Source organism: Ammospiza nelsoni, chromosome 10, assembly GCF_027579445.1.
Source record: "Ammospiza nelsoni isolate bAmmNel1 chromosome 10, bAmmNel1.pri, whole genome shotgun sequence".
In the NCBI taxonomy this organism is placed as follows: Eukaryota; Metazoa; Chordata; class Aves; order Passeriformes; family Passerellidae; genus Ammospiza; species Ammospiza nelsoni.
The window spans coordinates 14,606,889-14,632,864 of record NC_080642.1 but is presented as its reverse complement, the minus strand read 5'-3'; the positions used below and the strand labels follow the sequence as shown (position 1 = coordinate 14,632,864).

Genomic DNA, 25,976 nt, shown 5'->3' with positions numbered 1-25,976 from the left:
TCAGAAACCTCTGTGTGTGTGTTCATATCAAGCCAACATTCTGTATGTTACTTCCATTGCTCAAATCTTTATTATATGCAGATATTTCCAGTAATTTTTAATTAGCATTTCCTCTTTCCTTACTGTCTAAAGGGAATATGTGATGCATATTCTTATTTTAAAGTTTATTTTGTGTGTCTTATACCTTACAATGCATTATTTTCTCACTGAGACTGGACAGAACTCCTAGTTTATTAAAAGACACTAATAGTGCTTGAAAGCTATCCTGTTCTCATCACATTGACTTAGAGTCCTGGATAACTAACACAGGAATACTACAGGTTAAACTGTGTTTTGGGGGTATTTTTTCCCGTTAAAATCCGTAGCAGATTCAAAGCCCAATAAGAGGAGAATTTTCATGTTTTGTAATTATAGATAGTACATAGTAATAACCAGCTGGTTGTTGATATAAAAGCACAACCTGTATATGCAAATGATGCTCTCTTGGCTGTAATTAGAGACAAGAGCTTTAAGAATGATGCAGCAATAGGCAGTATTTGCAGCAGGGATGGAGGAGGTGTGTCCCTGATGCAGACAAAAAGAGCAGCAACAAAAGAAAAAAGGCTCTCGAGTCAGCATTCTGAACTCCATTGTCACTGCAGTAGCAGCTGCGTGTGGAAATGAGGCAAACAGAATTTGAAATGAAGAACTGGAAAAGAAATTGCCACTTGCCTGCATGGATGGAGACAAGTATTGGGCATGATTGCCAATTAACTGCTCTGTTTTTTCTGACAGCTTTGATAACAGGTCAGAAATGTGGCAGGAGCTCTCTTTGACCTACTCCATCCTTTGTGGTTGCTCAGCCATAGATACTCCTCTGCACACAAAGAAATACCACAGTGGTACCAACAGTAGTTTGTATCTGTCTTATGTTGGATGTGGATGATTTCCAGCAGTGTCCAGTGAATTATCTTTAGATTAGAAAAGCCTTCCAGGCATAGGAAGCGGGCTAGGACTACATAAATACTGTCAGTTCATACTAAGCACATTTCAAGGACTAAAAAAAGGATCAAAGGTGTTTGTACCTACCCTGTCCTGGAGCAGCAGGAAATGGTTTGTTGTAGGTGGAGACTACAGAAAATCTAAGTGCCATATGAACATCCTCAGAGTACAGAGAAATGTTCTCTGGAAATGAATATACCTTTGAACAGGTAGTCATAGTTCCAAGACCCAGATACCTCTGAGGCTAAATCTTGTCAGAATTGCCTGTGCCTTGAGTCATCTTGGCTGGTGATGAGTCTGGGTGTGCAGGGTATTTATTAGCTTAGATAGAAGGTCCCTGTTTGTGGACAGGAATTGTCTGTAATGTCTGACTAGTTAAGGTGTTGTCTCTGAGTGTTCAAGCTCTGACTCTCCTGAATGCCTGAACCATGATTGCAGCGCTTCTGCCATAATTTACCCTGTCAGGATATCATAGGCTATTCAAGGCTGTCTCTTTAGAGCAGTTATTAGCTTTATTTTTCTGCTTCATTCAAAAACAGATGTTTCTACTGTGTAACTGAAATAATCAATGTCTTTGGAAATCAAAGATTGCTATTTTATTAAATGGAATATGATGGAAAATCTGAATTACCAATTATAAAAGGGCAGGAGGGAAACTAATTTTATGCAACTTCGCAGAAATTTATAAGATCTGAGTCATGATAATGGTAAATAGTTAACTTCAATGGTGCCAGCAAAAATGATGGTGTCTTTTATACTTGCATAGCTAAATATTTCACTTATGATATGTCATGCCATTTCTGTATTTCAGAGGAGTGTCATCTGTTTGGTTTTTGTTTTGTTTTTTTTTTAGATTTAGAGCCGTTTAAGTTTCCTTTGTAATTTACATTTAAATCTTGCATTTTTTTCATCAATTTTTCCACATTAATTGTCACATCAGGTTCCCAGTGAAGGTACTTGCACTTCCAGAAATATCTGTGTGAAGAGTTTTTTCTGAATATATATTTTAATTTTTTTTTCTTTTGATTATGGACACTGGTACATGCTATTAGTAAGCTTAGCAAAACGGGTAAGAAGGATTTTAGTACTTAAATAAGATCTAGTGACATGAAGGAAAAAGACTTAACTTGCCACCCACACTCAAGGCCTTATCCTGTGTGACCCATAGGAGCAGTCCCAGTGAAGACACAGAAAATACTAACCCAAGTAAAGTAGGCAAGATCTATTTAAAACAACCCACTGTTGTTTAAGAACTCTGTTTATACAGCATTGTGGGAGAAAAATTTTCCACAAAAGGTGGGGAAGCAAAAGTACAGCCTTTCCTAAGGGCATCCAGCATGATTCATGCTAAAACTGATGGTTGAAGTCAGGTTTCCTCTTCTAGAGTCTTGTCCAGTGGGTAACAGCCCTGTTCTGCTGGGATGCAGGAGTTTTGGGGAAGAAGCAGCTGCATTTTGTAGACCAGAATATATTTATTATGAGCTTGGTCATTCCAGGAATGTATTTTTTCTTGCTCTAAAGAAAAAGCACTAAACCAGAAGGAAAACTTGGGCAAGTTTAGAACAACTTTGATGAAAATATTTATGTGAGGTGGATTTTTGTCACTTTCGGCTTATATAGTAAAAGCAAAGATGCAACTTGGACGTTTAGGACTGGCACAACCCCTCCTGTAGCAGCCTGTGCTCTCTCTGTCTCCAGCCAGGTGCACTCAGAGTTTAGTGCAGGCAGGGCTGTGCTGCCCTGGGCTTGCCTTGTGTGTGCCAGTGGCACTGCATGGTGGAAAATGACAAATACAAATATAAACTTGGGTGTGGAGACAACTGCATGGGGCTTCTTTACAAAGCTGCACTTACTGCCAATAAATCTGAGTCATCCTGTTGTAGTAAGGCTTTGATAAGAGGCAAAATCTTTCATAGGAGTTTACCAACCCCTTTGAAGGTGCCTTCAGTTTTGTTCTGCTTTTCTAAGAGGTCAGTAGAGAAAGGCTCACAGTGAGACTCCAATCTTTGCACAGCAAAAGCCTTCATTCAGCTCTGACAGTGTTAGGAGACAGCAGGGTGTCAGAAGGGTGGTAGAGTTCAGCTGCTGGTGCCTCCTGGAGTCATGGAAAGGCTCCCTGGTGTTCACTGACAGATTGTGGGCAGGTCCTTGGAAGTGTCCCACTGAGGTTGATGTTGTGTAAATGTTGGAGTGCTCAGTGCTTTGCAGGGCTAGATTCCAGCACTAAGCACTGCTTGGCAATGATACTGCATCTCACTTAGAAATTAATGTTTCCAGAAATTTTTTTTTGAAGTATGAGAAGATTTTAATGCTAGAAAACCACTTAAGCAGTGGAGGAAGGTTGTTGGCCAGTGTTTATTCTATGCAAATGAAACCATCAAATGTATGTAAACAGGGGCTGCTGTTGTGAATTTTCACTTACTCTTGCAGTGAAAAGAATTTCTGTAGGTATCTGATGTACTTTAAAGTGTTGTTTGTAACATTTTAAGTGTGTCAGGCCTGGACGTGTCATTCAGGTCTGGTGCCTTGTGTTGAATAGATCAGTAACTTCTATGTGTCTGGAATTATAGCCTGCCTGGTATCTTACCTCTTTATTGTTTTTATTAGGTATTAGCAGTTGAGGACAACACTTGTGCTGGCTGAAGATGGAGAACAACATAACTACTATCTCTCGTGAAGAGCTTGAAGATCTACGAGAGGCATTTGGCAAAATAGGTATGTTTTAAATAAGGAGTCAAAATTCAGGTTTCTGAACTCCTTAATTTGGAAAAACTTTTGATAAGCTTCAGGTGTTCTATATTTTCATGTTAGGTTACTGACACTTGGTTTTTGCTTTATTTGCATGCTTTGCTGAACTAATAATTTCATTTATTGAATCCGATTTTATGTTTTAAGGGAACTAAACTTGAAGATTTTTTGATATTTTGTTAATAAGATCAGCTTTGTTACACCAGTGTTAATAAATAACTGTACAGTTTTGTATGCTTGAGAGGATGTTTAGAGATTAATCAGAGCACACAGAAAGTGTAAGAAATTATATAGCAGCTCACCCTTTTTTCCCAGATTGCACTGCTGTTGTGAATGTTCATATCTGCTTTATTTCTTACTTACTGAGGGGTGATGTGTAACTGTGCAGCTCAGGAAATCAAACAACCATGATTGTAATCAGTCATGATGGGGGGGACAGGATCATTTTAGGCAAGAACTCTTAAATATTAGGAGTCTTTACTTGGTAAAGAAACTATTGGGAAGCTGTGTGTTAGAGATTTGGAAGACCATGAGTAGTATGAAGAAGTGAAGAGGGAATTACTTAGGATATGCCAATACAGGTATCACACGATGCCCACTAGAGAGTCAGGAAATTAAAATTAAAAATACTAACTTGACAATAAATAGCAGAACAATGAACCCATTGACTCAGGATGTTGCTGAGACCAAACAAAGAGTAGAAATTCTACAGGGAGTATGATACATCCATGGAAGATAATTCTTGAGTTGCTGTTAAACAATCCTCAGGACATCTATAGCTCAAGTGGTTTATATCCTGCAGGTGCTGGGATGAGAGACCAAGGAGAAGAGCACTGTATACATGTATCAGTCTGCTAAGAGATGTTAGCACAGCTAGAGACTCACTGGTGCTGTCTGACAGCTTTTCTATATGTTTGGTTTTCACCATCTGTATTTCTTCTTTATCTCCATCCTCTACCTGCATCTTTTCCTATTTCAGCTTGAAGAATTGTCTGTACTGCTCCTACTCCCTGAAGAGCATTTTTTCCTTATGCTTTCTGTAAAACATAAAAATTAAGCATGATTGGTTTTAATTTTTTTCACATTTCTAATGTCTTTATGGATAAAGTACTTGCAACTAAGTTGGTAAACTGAGAGAAGGCATTTATTTAACTCTCAGCTTGTCATCATGGAAACTTACCCTCAGTGAAAGATGAACCTAGAGAAATAAAATAGCTGGTAATCTGAGCGAGCTCATGAGTATGTCCTCTGATGGTTAGACCATCCCTGTTATTATGTGTGGTCTTACATGTCTGCAAGCCACTGGATGAATTAGTGCATATGCAGACATCAAGTTTGTATATTGTTTTGTGAACTTTTGATAGTATCAAAACAACAATTTTTTTTTTGCCCTGCGTTTTTGGCCTTTTGCCTGCAGTGAAATGTGGTTGCCTTATGAAGCTGTACAGAAGCTACATAGTGTAGTATGGATTACAAAAAAAATTACTGTGTAGTAATTAATTATGGCTGGAGATGAAAGCATGTTTCTCTGCTTGCCCTTCTGTAATGGGAGGCATTCATCCACTCTGGTATCATTGACTGAGTTCTGATACTAAATGCAATATGAAGAGATGTTTTTAACTAGTAAATGAAAAAAAAACCAAAAGTGGGAGCACCTTGACAAGTCAGAGAAGTGGCCACATCATCTGCTTCTGTTTCTGATTCATTGTGATGTTCTCTTAAAATTCTTGCAAATAGATCATTCATAGAGCTCTTGTAATCACAACATGCATCAGATTTGAGCTTACTGATTGTGCTGATTGCAAATGGTTTAATATTACACTTAGCATATATTAATTCATGTCCCTTTAACTTGAATGTTTATAGATAATTTTGTTGTGAGTCTTAAAAACAAATAAGAAAATCTTGAACTTCACTATTTGCAAATTTGCTATCTTGTTCTATCTGTGCTCTGGGATCAGAAGCTAAATCCTGAGAAAGCATACAACAAGATGGCACAAGTCCTAGATAGTTATGCCTCCAATCCACAAGCATTCCTTCATACTTATCTATATCAGAGAAAGAAACACTCATGTCCTAGAACTCTGTTTATTTTGCTTCGTTTATTCTTAACAGTTACCATAGCTTAGTACATGAATATGCATGAGTTTGCATGAGTATAACAACTTGTGCTTTCATTCTACAGATATTGACAACAGTGGGTATGTCAGTGATTACGAGCTTCAAGACCTGTTTAAAGAAGCAAGTCTGCCCTTGCCTGGTTACAAAGTCCGGGAGATTGTAGAAAAAATCATTTTGGTGACAGACAGCAGCAAGGATGGGAAAATCAACTTTGAAGAATTTGTCTCTGTAAGGCCTTCCCTTTGGATGTTTCTCTACTGTGCTAAGTGCTATTTTTATATACAACTATTATTTTGAGTTTTCTGTGACAACCTAGAATATCCTATATTGTTATTTTCTAATTTTTATCTTTCACACTCCTATTTAATGTTGCATGTGAAAGAACAGTAGTTGCAATCAGTCTTGTTTTCTGTTTCCTCCAAGGTGAGGGGAAGGAGTACATACTGTAGGAACTGTTGGGTCAGCCCTCACTCTGACAAAAGAGCAGACAATTGGATAGCAGCCTCTGAATCCTCTTAGCAGTGCTTCACTATACTTAATCTCTATACTAATGGTTGTTTATTACTGGGAGTGAGGTACAAGTTTTCCCTTTCACTGAGCAGATTTCAAAGCTTTAGGCTTTTCTAATGAGAATCACTCACTGGTGCATTTTAAAAGAAACAAGAACTTACCAGGCTGTTGGTTGTGGGTGCTTGGGGATGATGATGTTTTGTTTTGAAATTAGAGTACTGCTGCTAATTGCACAAGGTTGCTTGTTGAATTAGGGATTGATCATTCTTTCTGAGATTCTAAACATGCAAGTATTTGCTTCCAGGTATTAACTGTGTCTTTTACTTCATTGTCAGTCTGAGACCTCTGCAGTATTTGGGCAAACCTAGGACATACTGATATATTCAGTGTGGGTTACATTGCAGGCAGGTGGAGAATGGTATTAGCTTGATAAAGGAAGGGCATGTTTAACTGTCATGTTATAACCTTTTACATGCAAAGCATGTGGGGAAATCAGTGGAAAAAATATACCATCATCATCAAAACTGTGTGTATCTTTAGTTGTGTTCTTCAGTTTACCAAAATATCTATGGAAAAATTGTGTTGATCTTTGCATGTCTATTTTTTTAGATAGCATGGCTTAATAGAGGTATTCACTGTGAAATAATATGTTAGATATCCAGTATAGATACAGATATCCAAACAGTAGTTATTTCTTTTTAGACAAGAAGTCATTTTAAATATCAAAGAAATTCAGACAGATTAACTACTGACTCTAGACTACCTAGATGATTTAACAGTTATTTGAAGGTACAATCAATCACAAAATGCTGTCTATTTTTTATATTTCAGATAATTCAGGAATTGAAAAGCAAAGATGTTAGCAAATCTTTCAGAAAATCAATAAACAAAAAGCAAGGTATTACAGCAATTGGAGGAACATCAGCAATATCTAGTGAGGGAACACAGCACTCTTATTCAGGTAAGAAATAGTCAAACATGGGCAAATTTTCCGTGGAGGAGGACTCTTTGAATTTGCACTACAGATAAAACAGAATCTAACTGGAAACTGTTGGCAATAAAAGCAAATTAACACAGCAAAAGCTTATGGAGATAGACAAAGTAAGTGTGGGTGGTAGTTTATTAGCTCTGTTCAGTTGTTGCTTAGTTTCACTCTTAGTTGCACTTGGAGGCAAGTTGGGCATCTGTGTGAGAACAAACGAGGAAAACAAGCACTGACACCTTGTGGGGGAGGAAAAGCCCCTTTGGTGTACTTCTAGTAAAGCTAGTCAACTTTTTGCCTTCATTGTATGGTAATGGACTCTTATTCCTATATTCAGATTAAAAAAATGAATGAATCCTCATTTTCATTTCCACAGTGTTAACTAACATGAACTAAAACCCCTCTAATGCCACAAATCCTTTCTGGATGGACTGCCCTCCTCAGCTGTCTCTGCATTACAGAATTGTTCAGTCATACATGGCTTTTGCATAGACTGTCTCACACTGAAGAAGCTGCTTTTAATATTTGATCTGTTTCTTTCTACCTCTCCCTGCTGCATGTAATTTAAGTTGGTAATTGTGCCTAATTGCATTGCAGCTCCTGGCCAGAGTGTGAGCCACCTTCTAGGATCATGTTGCAATCAGCAATATTGCAACTTTTTTGATTGACTTAAGTCTGGAATTTGTGTCATTCCAGATTGTGTTAAGGTTCTGTATATGAGAGAGATTTACTTTAAATAACCAAAGGTGGCAATACCCTCTCTTCCAGTAGGATTCCAGCACCAGGTATACCTGGTACATCCTTAAAGCAGGGGATATGCTCCATCCCAAAGGATGCCTGTAGGGCATCAGAGGTGATTCTTTAGCTCTAGTTTTATTTTTGGTGGAGAGAAACAAACCCCACTAGAGCACAATTCACCTGGCCTGGCCTCACCCAGCATCTCGTTTATGATGAGGTGAAGTGTGCTCTAGAATTTCACATTGTTTCCCATTGACATTGAAAGAAGTCAGGTGCTTCTAATAACTGAGATATTAAACTTCTTAAGTTTCTCAAAGCTAAAGACAGCTCAGCACTTCAGGTCAGTCTCAAAAGGCTGCCAGTCTCTGAAGTCCAGCAGAAGGCTGAATCAAACACTCATTTTAAGCAAACAGTGCATGGAGTGAGATGTTGCATATTTCAGATGAGATGTTTTCACCTCTTCTTTGTAATTGCTGAGAAACCAAATTTGAAGTCAGCCTTGAGGACACCTTTTCTCAGATGTTCCTATGACATTCATGTTATCCTTCAGAAAATCACCAGATACTTAGAGGGTGCAGTGGGAGAAAGGTCAATCTGTACTTACCATTTTTTGTGTTCTTTCTCATTGATCTGATTTTTTTAATAACTGACCTCTGTGAAATTAAGGGATTTTGTGGCAGATGACCCAAGTATGGTGTTACTAGTATGTCTTCATGGAAATGTTCATCTTTTATTTTAATGATGTCTTTCTTTTCAGAGGAAGAAAAAGTTGCTTTTGTTAATTGGATAAATAAAGCTCTACAAGATGACCCAGACTGTAAGCACCTCCTACCAATGAACCCATCAGATGCCAGTCTGTTTAAATCCCTTGCAGATGGCATCCTTCTTTGGTGAGTCCAAGGCTATGAGAAAGAAAGGAAGTTAATCTCAAAGGTTAAATGCTGATCACAGTGACATGAATTGGAAAACTTTAGAGAGGCGTTAAGATCAAGACCCCACTCTTAAATATTTCATTTGTTTGCCCATAGTAATGTGATTTTTAGCATGTTTTCTATGTGACTCTGTGCATACATTATAGAAGCATTTTTCCTCTTCAGACCCATAATTATTCATGCCAGATATGTGCAGGCTGTTTATAAAGGAGATAATTAAACAGTTCATAAATTCATTACTTCAAATAATTAGAAAACTTGACTATTTTAAATATTTTTAAAAGTTACTACTTATAGTCATTAAATCATGGGATATCAGGAAAAGAAATTTGAATTTAAATCCATGGCAAAACAGAGAGCATATAGTAGATCCCTTAACTTCAGTCTGCTGTAACTTTCTAGTTAAAGTGGATTACTAGTACTTACTGACACACCATGGTAACAAGGGATTAGCTGTTAGTGTTGATGTGAATTAGTCTGAGATCCACGTAGATACAAGGTACTACAGAAATGCAGTGCAGGAATACACTGATTATACTACAGTTTTTCAGTAGAGACCATTTAAGTTACTTTGGTGTACAGTTTTCATCTCAGGAGCTTTCTTTGACTGTTATAAATATGATCTGTTAATTATAAAAGGAAGATACAATATATTATCTGAGGCATTCTGAATGAATGTGCAGTTATTTAATGGGAGAGAGGAGATTTAGACAATGGTCTTTTTTTTTGTTTTGTTTTTTTTTAATCTTGTCAGAAATGTGTGCAGCTAGTTGAGTGTTGGTAGTTTATAACCAAATAATATATTTTCTGAAATGGAAGTTTGAATAAACTCTTGACTTTTCTTTCTTAGCAAAATGATCAACTTTTCACAACCAGACACAATTGATGAAAGGGCTATTAATAAGAAAAAACTCACTCCTTTCACTGTTTCTGTAAGTACTGCATGAATAGTAACTTGCCACAAATGAGAAAGTATTTTTCTGTTTTAATGACAGTTCTTCTGGTGGAAAAAAAAAATTAAAAATCATATTTAATAAAAAAATCCTGAAGCATGAGATTATATTTTCTAAAAAACTCTACTGTATTCTCCTATTTCTTAGATGATTTACAGAAAAAATAGTTTTTTCTTGTTTTCTCTAAATCTTTCCCTATTAGCTATTTTTGTTTTGCCTTACTGAGTACCTGAAGTAAATAATTTTAGACTTTGAGTGGATGGCCAGGTTGTATTTCAGCCATGTAGAAAGTATCTGCATGGCTGCATATTCTGTGATAGGATGATGCACTTTCAGTACTGGAGAGTAGCTTTGACAGAGGATGAGGAGCTCTATTTTAATTGTGTATGAAGTCATGGAAAAGTTTGACAGCAACAGTTTTTAAGAACTTAGTTTGGGTTTAAGAAAACAGGGCTGGAAAGGGAAGTAGATCCATAAGTTACTAACCCAGTGAGAAAAAACTGCTGATAAAAGCCTCAGTTAAATGGCAGATTTTATTTTAGGCAGTGGTGTTAAAATATGACAAGTTAAACCACACTATATTCTAAATCCTTTATGTGGGTAAAAATATTTTTATTAAAGTATTCCTCAGTAATTCCAGCTGCAGAAGGTGGCCCACAATTTTTAAGTGGGTCCATATTAACACTGTCATTGTTTTCATAAAATTTTGGTAAGATACAAGGTAGTTAACAAAAACCTCCAGAGTGCAGTCTTCCATTCAAAGCCATTGAATTAATGCATTTTTTCTTCCAAAGTTTAATATGAACAATTTTACTAAAAAATACAATCTCCCAAGTTTGTTAAATGATGATATTCCAAATAGGAAAACTTAAACCTGGCTCTGAACTCAGCGTCTGCCATTGGCTGCACAGTTGTCAATATTGGATCACAAGATTTGCAAGAAGGAAAACCACACTTGGTATTGGGACTCTTGTGGCAGATCATTAAAGTTGGCCTTTTTGCTGATATTGAGATCTCCAGAAATGAAGGTAAGAGTAATGCCTGCTATAGCAATGGCAGCCCCTTGGAATTAGCTCAGACCACAATAGCAGTGATCTCAGCTTTCTTTCAAACTTGCTTTTAGCTCTTATTGCCTTGCTAAATGAAGGGGAAGAGCTGGATGAGTTAATGAAGCTCTCCCCAGAAGACCTCTTGCTGCGCTGGGTGAATTACCATCTGGCCAATGCAGGGTGGCAGAGAATCACTAACTTCAGCCAAGACATCAAGGTATGTAGTTATTTCTTCTCATAATTGAACACAGTGGTATTAAAACACACAGTGCATAGAAAAAAATTGTCAGATCAGGAGAATTTAGATACAATAGTAATCTGCTTTATCTGACTGCAGGTTTATCCTGCATTTTTCAACACTGAAAGAGAATTATTTTGATCTCTTCTATCCTATTTAGTTGCTCATCCCCTGTATTATCATATCACAGTGCAAAGTGAACGTTTCCAACAGGCTGATAGTCAGGGAAGTTCTAATGTTGTTCGGTGTCTATTAGAGTTATTTAGGATAATTTGCACCGCATTACTAGCTGCTAATGACTGCCAGTCACTGCTTTGCTGGTGTGTCAGCTGGGTGACACAGGGGCTGAAAGGTTCCTCCTCTCTTCAGTCATTCTGCAAAGGCAGGCAGAGCATTGTAGTAGCCCTGCTGAGGAGAGAACACAGCAACTTTTAAAAACTGAAAGCAAAGGAAGAAGACTGCCTTAAGGTGGTTAGACCTCCTTTCCTTGGACAAAACCATGACCTTAATAGTTTTTGGCTATCTGCTGCACCACTCAGCAAGTTACATCATTTCAAATGCTGTCAAGAAGGCTGTTATTAAAGCAGACTGTAACTAGGGTTTTATATGAAAACTGCTACTATGGAAAAAAAATTATATGGTGCTTAAGAGTAGTAGTAAATACTTATAGAACTAGTAGGGATTTATTTTTTCTTCTAGTTTGTTACTGCAAAATTGATCCTTTTGTGACCCCTGATAAATTTGCCCTGAACATCTTAATTGCAACAGTCTAGATAATATTCAGCAGAGTAAATTTAACTAGTGTTGTCCACAATGATTAGCAGATATTCCTTTTCTCTGTCATCTGGCTGATTAAGTTCTATGTGAAACAGGGTAGTAAAATGGCTGCATGACTTCATCCATATTCACTGAAATTAGAGAGCTGTATATTTGACTCCTGTGGCTTTTGGATTGGAGTATTACAGTAATAAATGTCTAGGAAAGGCTACAAATGTGCTGCTTTTTTTTTTTTTACACTGTTTTAGGATTCAAGAGCCTACTACCATTTGTTAAATGAGATTGCACCCAAAGGAGATGACCCTGAGCAATTGCCTATTAAAATTGACTTTACAGGATTTCATGTAAGTATCCAGAAATGTAAAAATAGACTGGAATTATCTGAGACCTATTTGTATGAATCCAACATTCTGGTTACCAGGTTATCCCTGAATCCTCTTCTGTTTCCTAAGGTGTGCAAAAACTCAGCCAGATTGCTCAGTGTTACTAAAGCTTAAATGAGCAAAAACTTGAGCCTACAGTGCTGCTGAAACAGGATAATGCATCCTGCAGTCAAAAGTTTGGAGCTATGTTTCACTTGGAGTAGTGTATATTGATTTTCATTTGGAATAGTGTACATTGTTGGGTCATCCAACATGAATATTAGAGCATCCTGCTCAGTTCTCCTGTTCTGGAATTCAGACAAGGAAGAACAGACTTCACAAACGGTTGTTCCTTCCTCTAACCAAGCAGCAATTAGAAATAACATGTGAGCTCTTCCAATAACCAGCAGCAAAGTGTGGCATCCATCAAGCTTTAAGGTGTAAAGGGACAGAGGGTTTAAGACCAGCCTACATTGATGTGGAAGCACTTGTCTAAGTGGCTTCATAATGCCTGTTGGAAGGATTATTGTGGGAGTGCATTTGCTCCAAAGTTGAACTGCATGCCTGAGATACTTATATATTAATCAGAATATACAGTAGAATCTCATTATTCATTATAAGCATGAAACCCATGTGCATGATTGTTTTCTTACATGCTTTAGTTCTCTTAAATTCCTTTTTTGCTTTGTTTGCTCTTGTTCGGGTTTTTTGAGAGTGAGAAGGAGTAGAAGTAAATTTTTTCCACTGTAATTTCCTACAGTTCATATGATCACATTTTTGTAATGAACCAGTATATTACTAATAAAGACTAACAAACATAAGTTGCCAACTTATGATTATTAAGAGAAAAAAATATTAAAAGGACAGCAAGTTGGAAGCATTCAAACTCTTACTGGTGGTTTTGTGGGCATCATCTGGAATTACTTGAGAATATAATTTTAAAGCAGTGATGGTGAACCTTTATTACATGTAGGAGGATAAGGAATATGGGAATCAACAGCCTGGAAATAGAAATAGCATCTCTACACTCCTGGCTGCAGTTGCTGTGATTCGTGAGGAATGTTGTGCTGACAGCCACAGAAGTGAAGGACAGTAGAAGGCAGAGAGGAATTGTCCTGGGCTGTAAGAGCTAGCTCAGGCATTGGCAGAATGAGGGAGGAACTGACATGGGTCATTTAAAGATTTCCCTAGCTGATGATTCAGTAAAATCTAGTACTAGACTTAACTGTAAATTAACTTTTGTTTGTTTTTCTTTTTAGGATAAAAATGACTTGAGGAGGGCTGAATACATGCTCCAACAGGCAGATAAATTGGGCTGCAGACAGTTTGTAACTCCAGCTGATGTGGTTGCAGGCAACCCTAAACTCAATTTGGCTTTTGTTGCAAATCTCTTTAACACATATCCAGCCCTGCACAAGCCTGACAATTCATCTTATGATCTCAATTTATTAGAAGGTACTCAACTTTCTAACTGTATGGAAGAGAAGAATATTAGTATTAGAATATTTGTAGTGATTTCTACTTAGGTATTCCTTCTAGGTTGTGATTTAGGATCCCTGTGTGCTGGTGCCTGTGTTTACTTACTCACAGCCAATTTAAGCCTTAGTGGAAAACCCCAGTAGTGTGTATATTGTTCACTTGTGTTAGCCTGACCAAATGGTCATTCCTGAATAACCTTCTGTCATCCATTTGCAGGAGCAAAAACTGTCCTCCTACTTTCCTTTCAGTTTCCATGCTTCTTTCCATGCTATTTAAATTTGAGCTGATATACAAATTCTGGTTTTTCTTTGAAGTGCTATATTATGCAACTGTAATAGTCTTTAAAAGTATTTTTCACATATTTTTGTGCATTTGTATATATGTGTGTGTATGTTTGTTGCCTTTTAAAGTAGGAAACATTTTTTTTTAAAAGGCTTCTGTATCAGCAGCCTATATAAATCTATTGCATCAGCAGCCTGTGTAGATCCTGTCATAGCAGGGAATTTGGCCTTTAACTGTACAGTTCAGATCCCTAATGCCAGACACAAAGGGATAATTGGTAGCAATCTTTGGCTGTTGCCCTTGCTGTGGACCAGCTAATCTAGGATAATGGAGTGGCTCCTGCCAGTGTATTTCACAGTTGTTCACTGATCTCAAAGGAGTGTGAGAATCAGGGGTGCTGCACTCGGGAGAATCATCAGCAATGTTCACATAGTCCTCTGCACTGCCTTCTCGTGCCTTCCTCTTACTGTTCCTATCAGGTTTCCTTTCCATCTAGGTGAGTCCATCTTCCTTTGCTCCTGTTTTCTCATGATTTGTCTGTGCTGCTGCATCTCTGTGTCACAAATCTTGTATCCCTCAGAGCATTCCTGTTTCAGGCTTCTGGCTCTTCTAGCTTCAGCTGGGTGCCAGCTGTGATAGAGGCTTAGAGCACAGGACCTTGTCTTCCCTTTCCAGCTGTGATATCCCCAGTCACTGCAGTCCCTGCTGGCCAGGACAATGACTGAAGGAAAGGTCTGCTCTTCCTCTGCTTCAGTTTTGTTAGAAATGTCAGCTCTTGGAAATGCATACAGGAGCTGGGTGGAGGTGGAATATGCTCAGTTCACCTTCTCTGCTCTGAAGATAAAATTGCTGGTGTGATTTGAAATACCGAAAACTTGGTTAAATTTGGAAGCATTTTCAATGGCATGGGAAAAACCGGTTGAATTGGTTTCTGGACTTTCCTGATACCTTTAGATGGAGATGAAAGTCTCAGCCAAACCAGTTTAAAAAGTTACAATCAACTGAATGCTAGGCTATGATTTTGTAATTATAAATACTGGCCAAATTTAACTTACTACTTACAGTATATATTTTTGAGATGGATAATCATGCCAATGTTACCTATTCAAAGAAAAGTAGATGACTCCTTTTTGCCCTCAAATAATAATTGCTGTGGTGTCAAGTAGATCTAAACCATCAAAATAGTTATTTCAGCCCAAAGACAAGGTTGTTAATGTTTTTTTTCCTGTTAATGTATTGTTTGTTTTCCATTAAGTCCTGTGTTTATACCGATGTTTTCTCAAGCTAGTGATATAAAATATGACATTGATTTCTTTATAGTTTCATCATAGATTGTCTGTTGAAATCTGACTCATAATTTATAATGCTTTCCTGTTTTGCTTCATGAAATGCAGATTTGACCCCTCCTAATGTAGGTACTGTATTTAGTACTTTTCTGTACTCCATAAAAGTGTTTATTCTGCAATTTTTCGTTCTTTTTTTCCCCCTATTGTTTAATCATCTCTGTCCTTTTCTGGTTGTTTTTTTTTTTTTTTGCATTGTTCTTACATTTTTCTATTGTTTTAATATGCCATCATAAGTAAAAGAGATGGAAAAAAACCCACAGCATATAAAATGAGGGCAAGAGTTGCAGTAAGTCAAATGCCATCCAGGTATTTTGGAGGGTTTAGCCAGTGAGGGCTTGCCATGAACTGAGATGTCGAGCTGTAGGTATGTGTGGGTGAGTAGAGCTTCCTGAAAGTTTTCATTTTCCTGCATAAATTCCATCTTTTCAGGGACTGTCCCACCTCATCAGCATGGTGTGGCTGTCCTATTCAGTTTAAGACAGTTAATGCTGTGCATAAACTGACATCTGCCCTGATAATACATCTGGTGATGTGCACTGAAATATGAGATTGTGTCTCTCAGGAATACTGACACAGCAAAATGAACATTTGAATATTGTGTGGGGATGGAGAGGGCAGTCCTGAGCTCAGTTCTTGCACCACCTTTGCTGCTGATCCAAGGAGGCCCTGGCTTGTGGGGAAAGCAGCAATTTGGAGTCCAAGTCATGAAGAGAGCTGAGCTCTTGGGGGGAGGAAGAGGAGGGACTTGTGTCCACCCACTTTTCCTCCACTGTAGATGTTCTGTGCTGTTGCTTAGATTACTGGCAGCCTTCATGGCTGTCACCACAAGAGGGTTAAGTACTCCCACTCAGGCTGGCTGAACTTTGAGTGCCACTGTATCTTGAGCTCAGTTGTGTTGCAGGGATTATTTTAGGTTTATTCGGAGCTCTTTGGATTTTTCATCCCCTCCCTATGGCTACTCTCCACTCAGTTCCACAGTGTAATGATCTCAAAAAAGAGATGGCAATAAATATAAAGGATACTACCAAATTTGCTCCTCTCTCTTTTGTGTAGCTCTGCCCCCTTTCTGCAGTTTTCCAATGATTTTGGCTATCTGCTGCACCACTCAGCAGAAGATATGCTCCTGATAGGATCACAAGGTATATTTTGAATAAAGGAATAGAGAGAAAAAAACTGGTCACTTCTCAGCCATCTGGAAAACTTATGAACACTCATGTATTGCATGATAAAGGGATTTGTTTAGAGTGGCATATTAAATATAGTATGCTGGGTTTAGTTCCTGGACTCCCACTTTCCAAAAGGGTCCTGCCCAGCTTGCATGCTCTTGCTCCTGCTTGGCTGCTTTGGATTCTCCTGACAATCTTGAGCAAGCATTTTAAAATCCTCAGTCTGAGTGCAGTTGCTGAGAATCTGTTTTTGTGGCTATGCTGTTTCTTAAGAGTTCACTAAATAACCTTGGTACTGTCTTTGTAATGGACAAGTGTTCCTAAAAGCACTTTGCAGTCAGGATTTTATGTACTGCAAATCAACTCAAAGCTCAGTAACCATAAAATCATTAAAAAAACCACAAGGCACTTGCTTCAAAATACTATAATCTCAAAGGTATTCTTTATAAACTTAAATTATATATAATTCTTGAGTTATTATTGTTTTTTAAATGGAAAAACTGATATTTTTAATAACTTTGTCATAAAGTGTGATTGTTCTTTTAAATTTTTATGTGGCAAGAAATATGTGAAACAAAGCTCTCTGATGATCTTGCAGAATAGTATTTTTCTTTGTTTCTACTGTTTCATGAGTGGCTCTGTGGTTATTTTTACAAGTAAATATTTGAAACAAACAGTAATTCGAATTGCATATGAAAAAAATAATTTAGAAAAACATATTGGTAAGATGAATATCAACTATTTCATAATAATTGGAAAGGAAAGAACCTGGTAAGGTGGCTGAAACTTTAAAAATAAAATTTACTCTGTTAGAAACTGTAAACTACAGGTGAAATTTCTGAAGTCCAGAGCTTTCTCCCTCCTCGGTGTCTTCACTGTTTTCTGAACTGTGGATTACCAACCCAGGGGAACAAAGTTATGAAGTTATTCCAAGCTCACGTATTCAGGCTAAATATTTTCTCAAATGCTCCTCTTTGATGCAAGAGAAAACAGCTTATGCAGCACTGATTCACATGTAGATGTCTACAGAGATGTTGTTAAAATTTAGGTAGTGTTATATGTAGAAAATTAATGAATTTTTGCAATCTGTAACTTTATAGAGAACGAGTTAGGTTAGGACTCATGATTGCAATAATAAAAGCAACCTATGTCAGGAAAGTGAAGGTTGGGATTTACTGCCTAATGAATTTTCTGAAGTTCTTGTAAGTAGAATTGCTGGTTAAAGCTGTGAGGATAACTGGCCCCCTCAGCAATATAAATAGCTCCACAAAGTTAACAAATACTACACTGCCTCTCCATGTTTTCAGTGCAAAGAACTAAAAAAAAAAAAGAAATCTGTTGCTTTGGGGAGGCCCTTTGCAAATTAATACTGTCAAATTCTGTGAGGGCAGAGTGGAGTTGTAGTGCCTCGTGTGTTAGTACTGACTTTTAATAAAAAGATACTATTTCTCTCAAACTGTTGAATGCAGTTTCTGCTCATTTTAGTTTCAGGAACTTATTTTTAATCATCTCCATGATATATTAATTACGTGAAATATAACAAAAGTTTATTTCTGTATTTTATCAAATTGTATTTACTCAGATAAATGTAGTCTAATGATACTACTTCATGTAGTCCCCCTGCCTTGTGCCCAGAACTGAGTGGGTCTGAATTGGATAGGATTGCCTTGTAGTATAGACTATTGTTTGGGAAATTGTGAACTCTTTTTGGGGTGGGAGGGGGGTGGTGAGGGATATGAGAAACATTTAAACATTGCTTATTAAAGTGTGTTCTCCAATAACTTATATAGAATTGTATTTGTCACCATAGGAGAAAGTAAGGAAGAAAGGACTTTCAGAAACTGGATGAATTCACTGGGTGTGAGCCCATATGTTAATCATTTATACAGGTAAGGTTTTTTAAAAAGAATTATTTGACTTCTCAGGGGTGACAGGGGAAGAAAGAAGGAAAGAAGAGGGGGAAGTTGTATTTCTACTAGAATAGTGATATCTAGGTTTCTTCTTCAAAACTGATCTGTAGGACCACATTAAGCAGTATCTGACTCAAATATTCTAGTCATAATCTAGATAGACTAGAAAACATAAGAAGGTTTAAATCTCCCTCCCTCACTCACTTGTATGTTGAATTATGTTTTTATAAAAGTTGAGATAATTGTGTTTTATGATGTATAATTTTTATTTTTTTCAGTAGACTGTAAGTAGCTCTGCAGTGTAGTATTCCCTCAGATGAAGGGCTTTATAACAAGCTTTTTAGATGCTTCTGGTCACTTTCAAATTATGCCAGAAATTGATTCAAATTCTGCCAATAAAAGATGAGATTGAGGGAGCAAATAGGAACCCCTGCTTGTATTTATATTTACTAATTGGTTTCATTATTTCAGTTTTCTGATCTCTGTAAAGTGATCTTAACATGGAGAATTTCATTTATTAAGTAGTTGATGGGAATTATCAGTAATGCAAAATATAATTGGAAAATAATACTTTTCCTACTATTCTTCTTTTGCAAGATAAGTTAATTGGTTTTGATTATTCTTTAGCAAAATTCATCTGTAGGCATCTGCAGATAAAGCATGAGTATTTAACATTTGGGAAAGTCCTTAGAGAACTAAAACAAAATCAATAGATTAAAACTCTTTTAGCAGCTATTTTGTCTATGCCTGCCTTATGAAAGTAATTATTTATTTGAGGCCAGTGACTGAGATTGCTTCAGTTAGATTTGTGATACTAATGAAATTAAATGCAGAATTTGGTGTACATACTTGCAGGAATCAAGCAATGGAATGTAGGCTAGTTTCTTTACAGAACCACACCAGTTTTTATTTACGTGTCTGAAATTTTTCAGCAACTTAATTACACTGTGAGAAGTCTCAAGTACTTACTTTCATTGTCAATCTGTGCTTTTGTGCTGAAACCCATTGTTTTGCTCTTGATTTAGTGACCTTTCTGATGCTTTAATCATCTTCCAACTGTACGACATGACGCGCGTTCCGGTTGACTGGAGCCACGTTAACAAACCTCCTTACTCCCTGCTCGGGGGCAACATGAAAAAGGTGGGTGATGCTCTGGGGGCAGCCCAGCTCCCCTGGCTCCCATGCTGCTTCTGGCAGGCTGTGTTGGTGAGACTTCTGTGCTACTGAGACAGCCCTGGGAGAAAAAAAATGAAAATCTAATTTTCAGTTATTATCCCAAAGAATAAATAGCAGTAATAGCACATATCACCTTAGTCTCTAAATGTGGGCACCTTTTAGCAATATTTCATTTATGGCCTAATTTAGCTCTTATAAGTGAAAGCTTCAGGCCTGACCTGGCTGTTGTTGCTGGATGCTCCTGTACTGTGAGGCATTTCCTCCCAGAGCAGTTTTATATGCTACCCAGAGGATTAGGGCAAGACTTGCAGGATCCAAGCTTTCACATAGTTTTGTGGTTGTTGTGAAGCCTAAAATGTAGAGGATAAAAATTACTGCCTGTTTAAGAAGAACACATTTCAATATCTTTCAAAGTATAGTTTTGATATAAATATATTTTATTCACTACTTTAGTGGAAACTTGATTTTCTCAAATGTGGAAAAAATTATCATTGGAATCTTGCATAATTGCATTTATAGTAAAAACTGTTATTTTTTTTAATCACAGTGTAGCTAGACTGGAAATCTTTTCTAGCTTCAGATCTCACTGTAGGTAACAGTAAGCCAAAGTAATTTAAAATGCACATAGAGTATATGTCTATATTGCAGAAATATTAATATGTTTTCATTATTTGCACACAATATTTATTTTTAGATTGAGAATTGCAATTATGCAGTAGAACTTGGGAAGACAAAAGCCAAGTTCTCACTGGTTGGTATTGCTGGACATGATCTAAATGAGGGTAATCCAACTCTGACTTTGGCTTTGGTGTGGCAGCTGATGAGAAGGTAAGTTAGGCAGTGTATGATGGATGTGTATAAATGTGTCTGTGCATGTGTGTCAAGGCAAATTAAGGGTAGTATTCAGGTCACCCAACTGGTATTGTAGAGAGAAATCTCTAAATATCCCTGTTCTCAAAGATAAAATTGTATATGTGTTTTGTAATCTTACATACTTTGCAGTGATTGAAACCACAATTTATAGTGCCAATTAAATTTCTTATAAACTAGAAACTGTGACTAAAATATAGATCCTGCATCAAGTAAAAAGAATTCACCTTATTTCATGTTGATTCCATGTGTCTTTCTGTAAGTATAATAATTTAAATATTTTAAAACCCAAGGCAGTGGTGATACATACACTGTAGAAGTTGAAAGGGTAAAAAATTGTAGGCCATTACAGCTATAGATACCATAAGTATCATCAAATCAAAATCTTGCTACTGTATTGAGTGAGAAAAATTATTATAAAGTGATTTGATTAAGGAGTGTTTTACTGCAAATGTTTTCCTCAAATTAGTTTTCTTAGACCTATCCCAAAACATTTAGTGGTTTTTGTTCTCAGACTGCTGTGATTTAGTTTTTTCCCTACTAGGATGGTAGGGAGTCATTTTAACTTAGAAAGTATAATTTATTATGATGTACTGAGTAAAACAAATGCATGAAGATGTTACCATGAATATTATGAGGTTTGGGATATTATTTCATTATTTTATTCAGTAACCACTGAAAAAGTGGTTTCAATTACTATATAGTTTGTAAGGTAAGTGTACCCTATGAAGAGTACTTAGCATTGTTACTGTGATGAAGTAATATTTTACCTTTGCTATAGCTTTGCAAGAAAAGTTGAGTTCCAGCACTCATTTTAATTTGGGCTCTTGTTTTTGTTGAAGGTATACTTTGAATGTACTGTCTGACCTTGGAGAGGGCGAAAAAGTAAATGATGAAATTATTATTAAGTGGGTGAATCAGACACTTGCAAAAGCAAATAAGAAAACTTCAATTACAAGTTTTAAGGTAATAAATTTTATTTACTTTTCTTTCCACATATAATAGGACCTGGGATTTTTAACCTGATCTGTTAATGATTTGGTTTTAACAGCAGCTCTGCCATCGACTAGCAAAATTGTTTATGGAAATATTTCTGACAGTCTTTGAATCTTCAAAAGTATTTTTCAAATATATTGAAAAATAAAAGAATTTATAGTAGCTGTAGTAAAATACAAAACAAAAAGCCCAAAAATAAAGAAATGAAAAATAACTTTATACTTTCAAAGGGTCTTCTGTCTGAAATTACCAGTCTTTGGGCCTGGCATGTCGTATATTTTCCAAATATTTGGATATAGGCACTGTCATGCTTACACAAGCCATAAGAACGATTTTGGAAATACGGGGGGCAGATGATCACTTCTCCTAGGAGCTGGTTAAAGGATTTTCTCACGTGTGACACAGCCGGGAGAGGGAGCCCAGGGTAGCCAGCGACCCCTTGTGTCCTCCTTGGCGCTGCTGATGTGCAGCAGGCCGGGGAGAACAGGAGCTGTTCCGTTCAGCACGAAAGAACACACCGATAAAGGAACCTTTCCTTCCACGTTATTTCAGTGTTCAAAACAAAAGAAGCCGTATGTGTGTCAGGTGTGTTATTCCGTGTGAATCTCTTGCTCTAGAAATGGCTGATTAATAATTGCACACAAATGTAACATTCTTGTACAGGTTCATTTTATAACCTCAGACAGTTATGTCTGTGATTCAAACAGGACAGCCTAGCAAGTTAAATATTTGAGAGTTCACCATGTTATGAATTTTAATTAGATAAGCATTATTAATAAAAAAATTAAGTAAGAATATTTAGTTTTCACTTTAGAAGGTAACTTGAGCCTTCATTTTCTTATGAGATGTTGCTTCTCTTATTTCTACATAAATTGTTATAAAGGTGATATTAAATAAGCTGAAAGTATGACAAGAACCTGTCCCAATATCTTGCCTTTGGTATCCCTGTGTCTTTGAGGGTACATTGGTTGTGTTTTTAAGGCCATTCAAATGGTGTTTTTAAGATAATTCAACTGCTGGTTGACCAAAGATAAGAAGGTACTCATGTAAAGTGACACTATTCAGTATTTGGTTTTTTTACTGCTAATTTTTTACAATATTTACATAAATATTGCCTTTCACTGTTTGGGTTTTGGGACACTGTGGCAAGCAGACCATAGAGAATGCAGAAGTGCCTTATATTTCACTGTGGACTAAGAAAGCCAAGTTCTATAGTACTGCCATTATTCAAACAGTCAAAATAACAAAGGTGTGTCTCACGGTCTTGGGGACTGCATGCATTTCATGCCTTGAAGCAGAATTATATTAGTATTTTTCGATGTATAATTAATGATGGCTCTGTGGGACTCCCCTGAACTGGCAGTCCTGGTTCTGAGCTGGTGACAAAGGCAGCTGTGCCCCGTGGCTGTGCTCAGCCACTGCAGCCCCACAGCACTGCCTGTGCTTGCTTTGGCACCGGCAGCTCCTGCTCTGCCCGGACAGCTGGGAGGGAATGGTTGCACCAACAGCAATTGCTCTTTTTAGAATCTCTCTGTATTAAATGTGAAACACAGACTGCTCACACTAGCTCAGAACACCATCTGAGTTGAAATATTACAGAAAGAGTGAGCCATTAACTACTGGAGAAAATAGTTTCATGGCAAGAAAACAAGGAAAATATATGTATGGGGGCCTGGAAGGATCTTTTTTTGTCGTCTTGAAAGTCTGGCCCTTGAACTTATGACATAATTCCCTTCCTTCCTTAGGGCTTAAGGAGGGAAGTTTGATGAAATAAATTTAAACCATTTGTGCAATAATGATACCAGCACGGTGAACATTATAATACTGATTGTAGAAAAGATAATTAGAATTCATAAAGGGTGAGGAGAACCTTCACACTATGAAATAAGAAAACAGGCTTCTGTCTTTGAGTATGCATGCAAGATGTACTGTAGGGTTTTTGCATTTTGAAGATGGAATAATCAAAGCAGATTCCTTTAAACTAATCCTGAGTCTTTTTCTTTTAGGACAGATCAATTAGCACTAGCTTACCTGTCCTAGATTTAATAGATGCCATTGCACCAAAAGCAGTTCGTCCAGAAATGGTCAAGAGAGAAGACCTTTCTTACCAAGACAAATTGAATAATGCCAAGTAAGTTTTAAATGAATGCTTCATATTTTCCTGAAATGCAGGAAATGCATTAATTCACAGTGTAATGCATTATTTACTGATTTGTTAGGAGAAAGATAATACTAATTTATTTTTTTGAATAGAATATAAATTCTAATATTATTTATTTTTCTAGTTCATCTGAAATAGGAAGTCAAATTTACAGCTGATATGACCTACCAACACTGCACTGGAATTGGTTTCTTAACAGTTTGCCATAATTCATACTGTTTTTGACCAAAAGAAATGCTTTGATAACCAGTAGTAAAACATCTGCCAGTACATGCTTTCTTCACCATAATGTCCATTTTCTGGTAGAGCCTAAGTACTGTTAAACAGGCATATCCTGCCATTAAAATCTGATTTTGTTGTTGTGAATTTTGACATATTGGTAGAAGCCAGAAAATAATAGTATTTGTTTTCTCTTGTTTTCCAAGGTATGCCATTTCAGTTGCTCGAAAAATTGGTGCTCGTATTTATGCTCTCCCAGATGATCTGGTTGAAGTGAAGCCAAAAATGGTGATGACAGTGTTTGCATGTTTGATGGGAAGAGGACTGAACAGAATAAAATAATGCAGACATATAATAACTTTCTGCCATGTTAAGCACAATGAATGCCTCGCAGTTTACAGAGTTCTGAAACTTAGTATGAGAAAAATTGTATGCACAAATATCAATTATCTTTTAATCATGTGTTTGTATTAGTTAATTTTCTTCGGTTTCATAACACATGAATTATTTATGGCTAATACCATTTTCAGAACATGTTCATTAACAAATTAACATCATAGATTTGTATTGCTTGGAAAAACCCATATGAATCAAGCTTCATTTGTATTAGTTTCCATAGCACTGTGAGAACCTGCATTGTTTTACATATGTTGTTTCAGGACTAATTATGAAACACTGTTTGATTTTTGTGGGTGTTAGTTATATGTAGTCATACAAGTCTCAAGGTGCATTCCAGTCCTGTTGGATTGGACTCCAAACTGCACAGAAATTATCATCCTTGCCTTATTCTTGGAGAGCTTAACTCTTGTTGGAGCCAGTGGGAGTCTTGTCGTTGACTTTAGAGGAAGTAAAGGCCTATGATAATGTCTGGTAACTAATGAATACTGATTAAACTGATGAAACTTTTTTTGTGGGAATTATCTTCAAATATATGTAGTAGTTTTGTTCTGTTACTTAGCAGAAACTTTTACAAACCATGTTGTATGAAAAAACCAGCAATAGAAAGCAGAAATGTTCTGTCATTATTAGGTCTGCATATGTGCGAAGTTATGCGGTTGGACTAAACAGCTATTGGTTTTTTTAACCTTTTCATAAAATACTGTGTTAAGAAAACAATAAAGAGCTGGCTAGTCCACTATGGATTTTCTCATTACTGTATTGCATTTCCTTATATATCATTCCTTTGATTTTTCTAAAATGTGTATCATGTGTGCAGAGGTTTGGTGTAGAAAGACTGGTGCATTCTCTGGAAGAGATGAAATCTGTATTTTTGTCTTAGTAATTTTAAAGTAACTATTTGTACTCCTTTTTCATCCGTGTAAATTTTCACTTATCAAGCTGGAGCTGTACATTTAATGAAGTTGTTACCAAAAGCCAAACAATACGGAAACTAAATCAAAATTAAAGACTTCTTTTTAAAGTATGAAGCTTCTACTTTCTCTCAGGTCCTGAAACCACTCTTAAGTGTGAGAACAGGAGAATCCTGATGAGCAAGCAGTTGGACTGAGTTTGACATCTTCACTGTCTTACACACAATACAGCAATACTAAGGGATGCATCCATCTAGTTTCTATTGTATAATGGGATAATGGAGACTGAAGGGAATTAAGTTCTTGGATTTGAAGCCATTAGCCTCTGTCTATTTACTGGTTTGCATTGTTGGGACAAGACTTGATTTACTTGGTTTCTATTCCCAGTCCAAGGTGATGACAGAGCTTTGTACAGGATTTGAGTTCTGGTGACAACTCAGTCCAAGTCCTCATTCAGGAGAGGCCAAATGGAGACAAGTTAGTATCTATACTGTAAGAATAAATGATCTCTTATTAAATTATAGAACCGTCATGTATTGGATTTACCTGCCAGACACTTGGTACCTTACTCCATAAAGGCCCCTATTACCTGTTTTATGAACTATTGCTGTAAGTGTCCAGAATTACTTCAGAGTTGCTTTGAGGAGATTTTCACGGGCAGCCCTCTGAT

At 36.9% G+C, this 25,976-nt stretch overlaps 1 protein-coding gene across 1 annotated transcript; it reads left to right on the top strand.

The window, feature by feature from the left end:
* The first annotated feature begins 3,586 nt into the window (after positions 1-3,586).
* On the top strand, positions 3,587-25,419 carry PLS1 (plastin 1). The gene is made up of 15 exons (XM_059479159.1): positions 3,587-3,696; positions 5,915-6,078; positions 7,192-7,321; positions 8,838-8,970; positions 9,863-9,944; positions 10,828-10,993; positions 11,089-11,231; positions 12,278-12,373; positions 13,651-13,846; positions 18,475-18,553; positions 19,600-19,714; positions 20,445-20,578; positions 21,463-21,586; positions 23,623-23,747; positions 24,203-25,419. The coding sequence occupies exons 1-15, from the start codon at positions 3,627-3,629 to the stop codon at positions 24,336-24,338; spliced, it is 1,893 nt and encodes a 630-aa protein (XP_059335142.1). The 5' UTR covers positions 3,587-3,626; the 3' UTR covers positions 24,339-25,419.
* The last annotated feature ends 557 nt before the right edge of the window (positions 25,420-25,976 follow it).

Coding starts and splice junctions, on each gene's coding strand:
- PLS1 (XM_059479159.1), top strand. CDS start 3,627: ATGGAGAACAACATAACTACTATCTCTCGTGAAGAGCTTGAAGATCTA. Junction 3,697..5,914: donor AGAGGCATTTGGCAAAATAG/GTATGTTTTAAA, acceptor TTCATTCTACAG/ATATTGACAACAGTGGGTAT. Junction 23,748..24,202: donor GACAAATTGAATAATGCCAA/GTAAGTTTTAAA, acceptor TTGTTTTCCAAG/GTATGCCATTTCAGTTGCTC.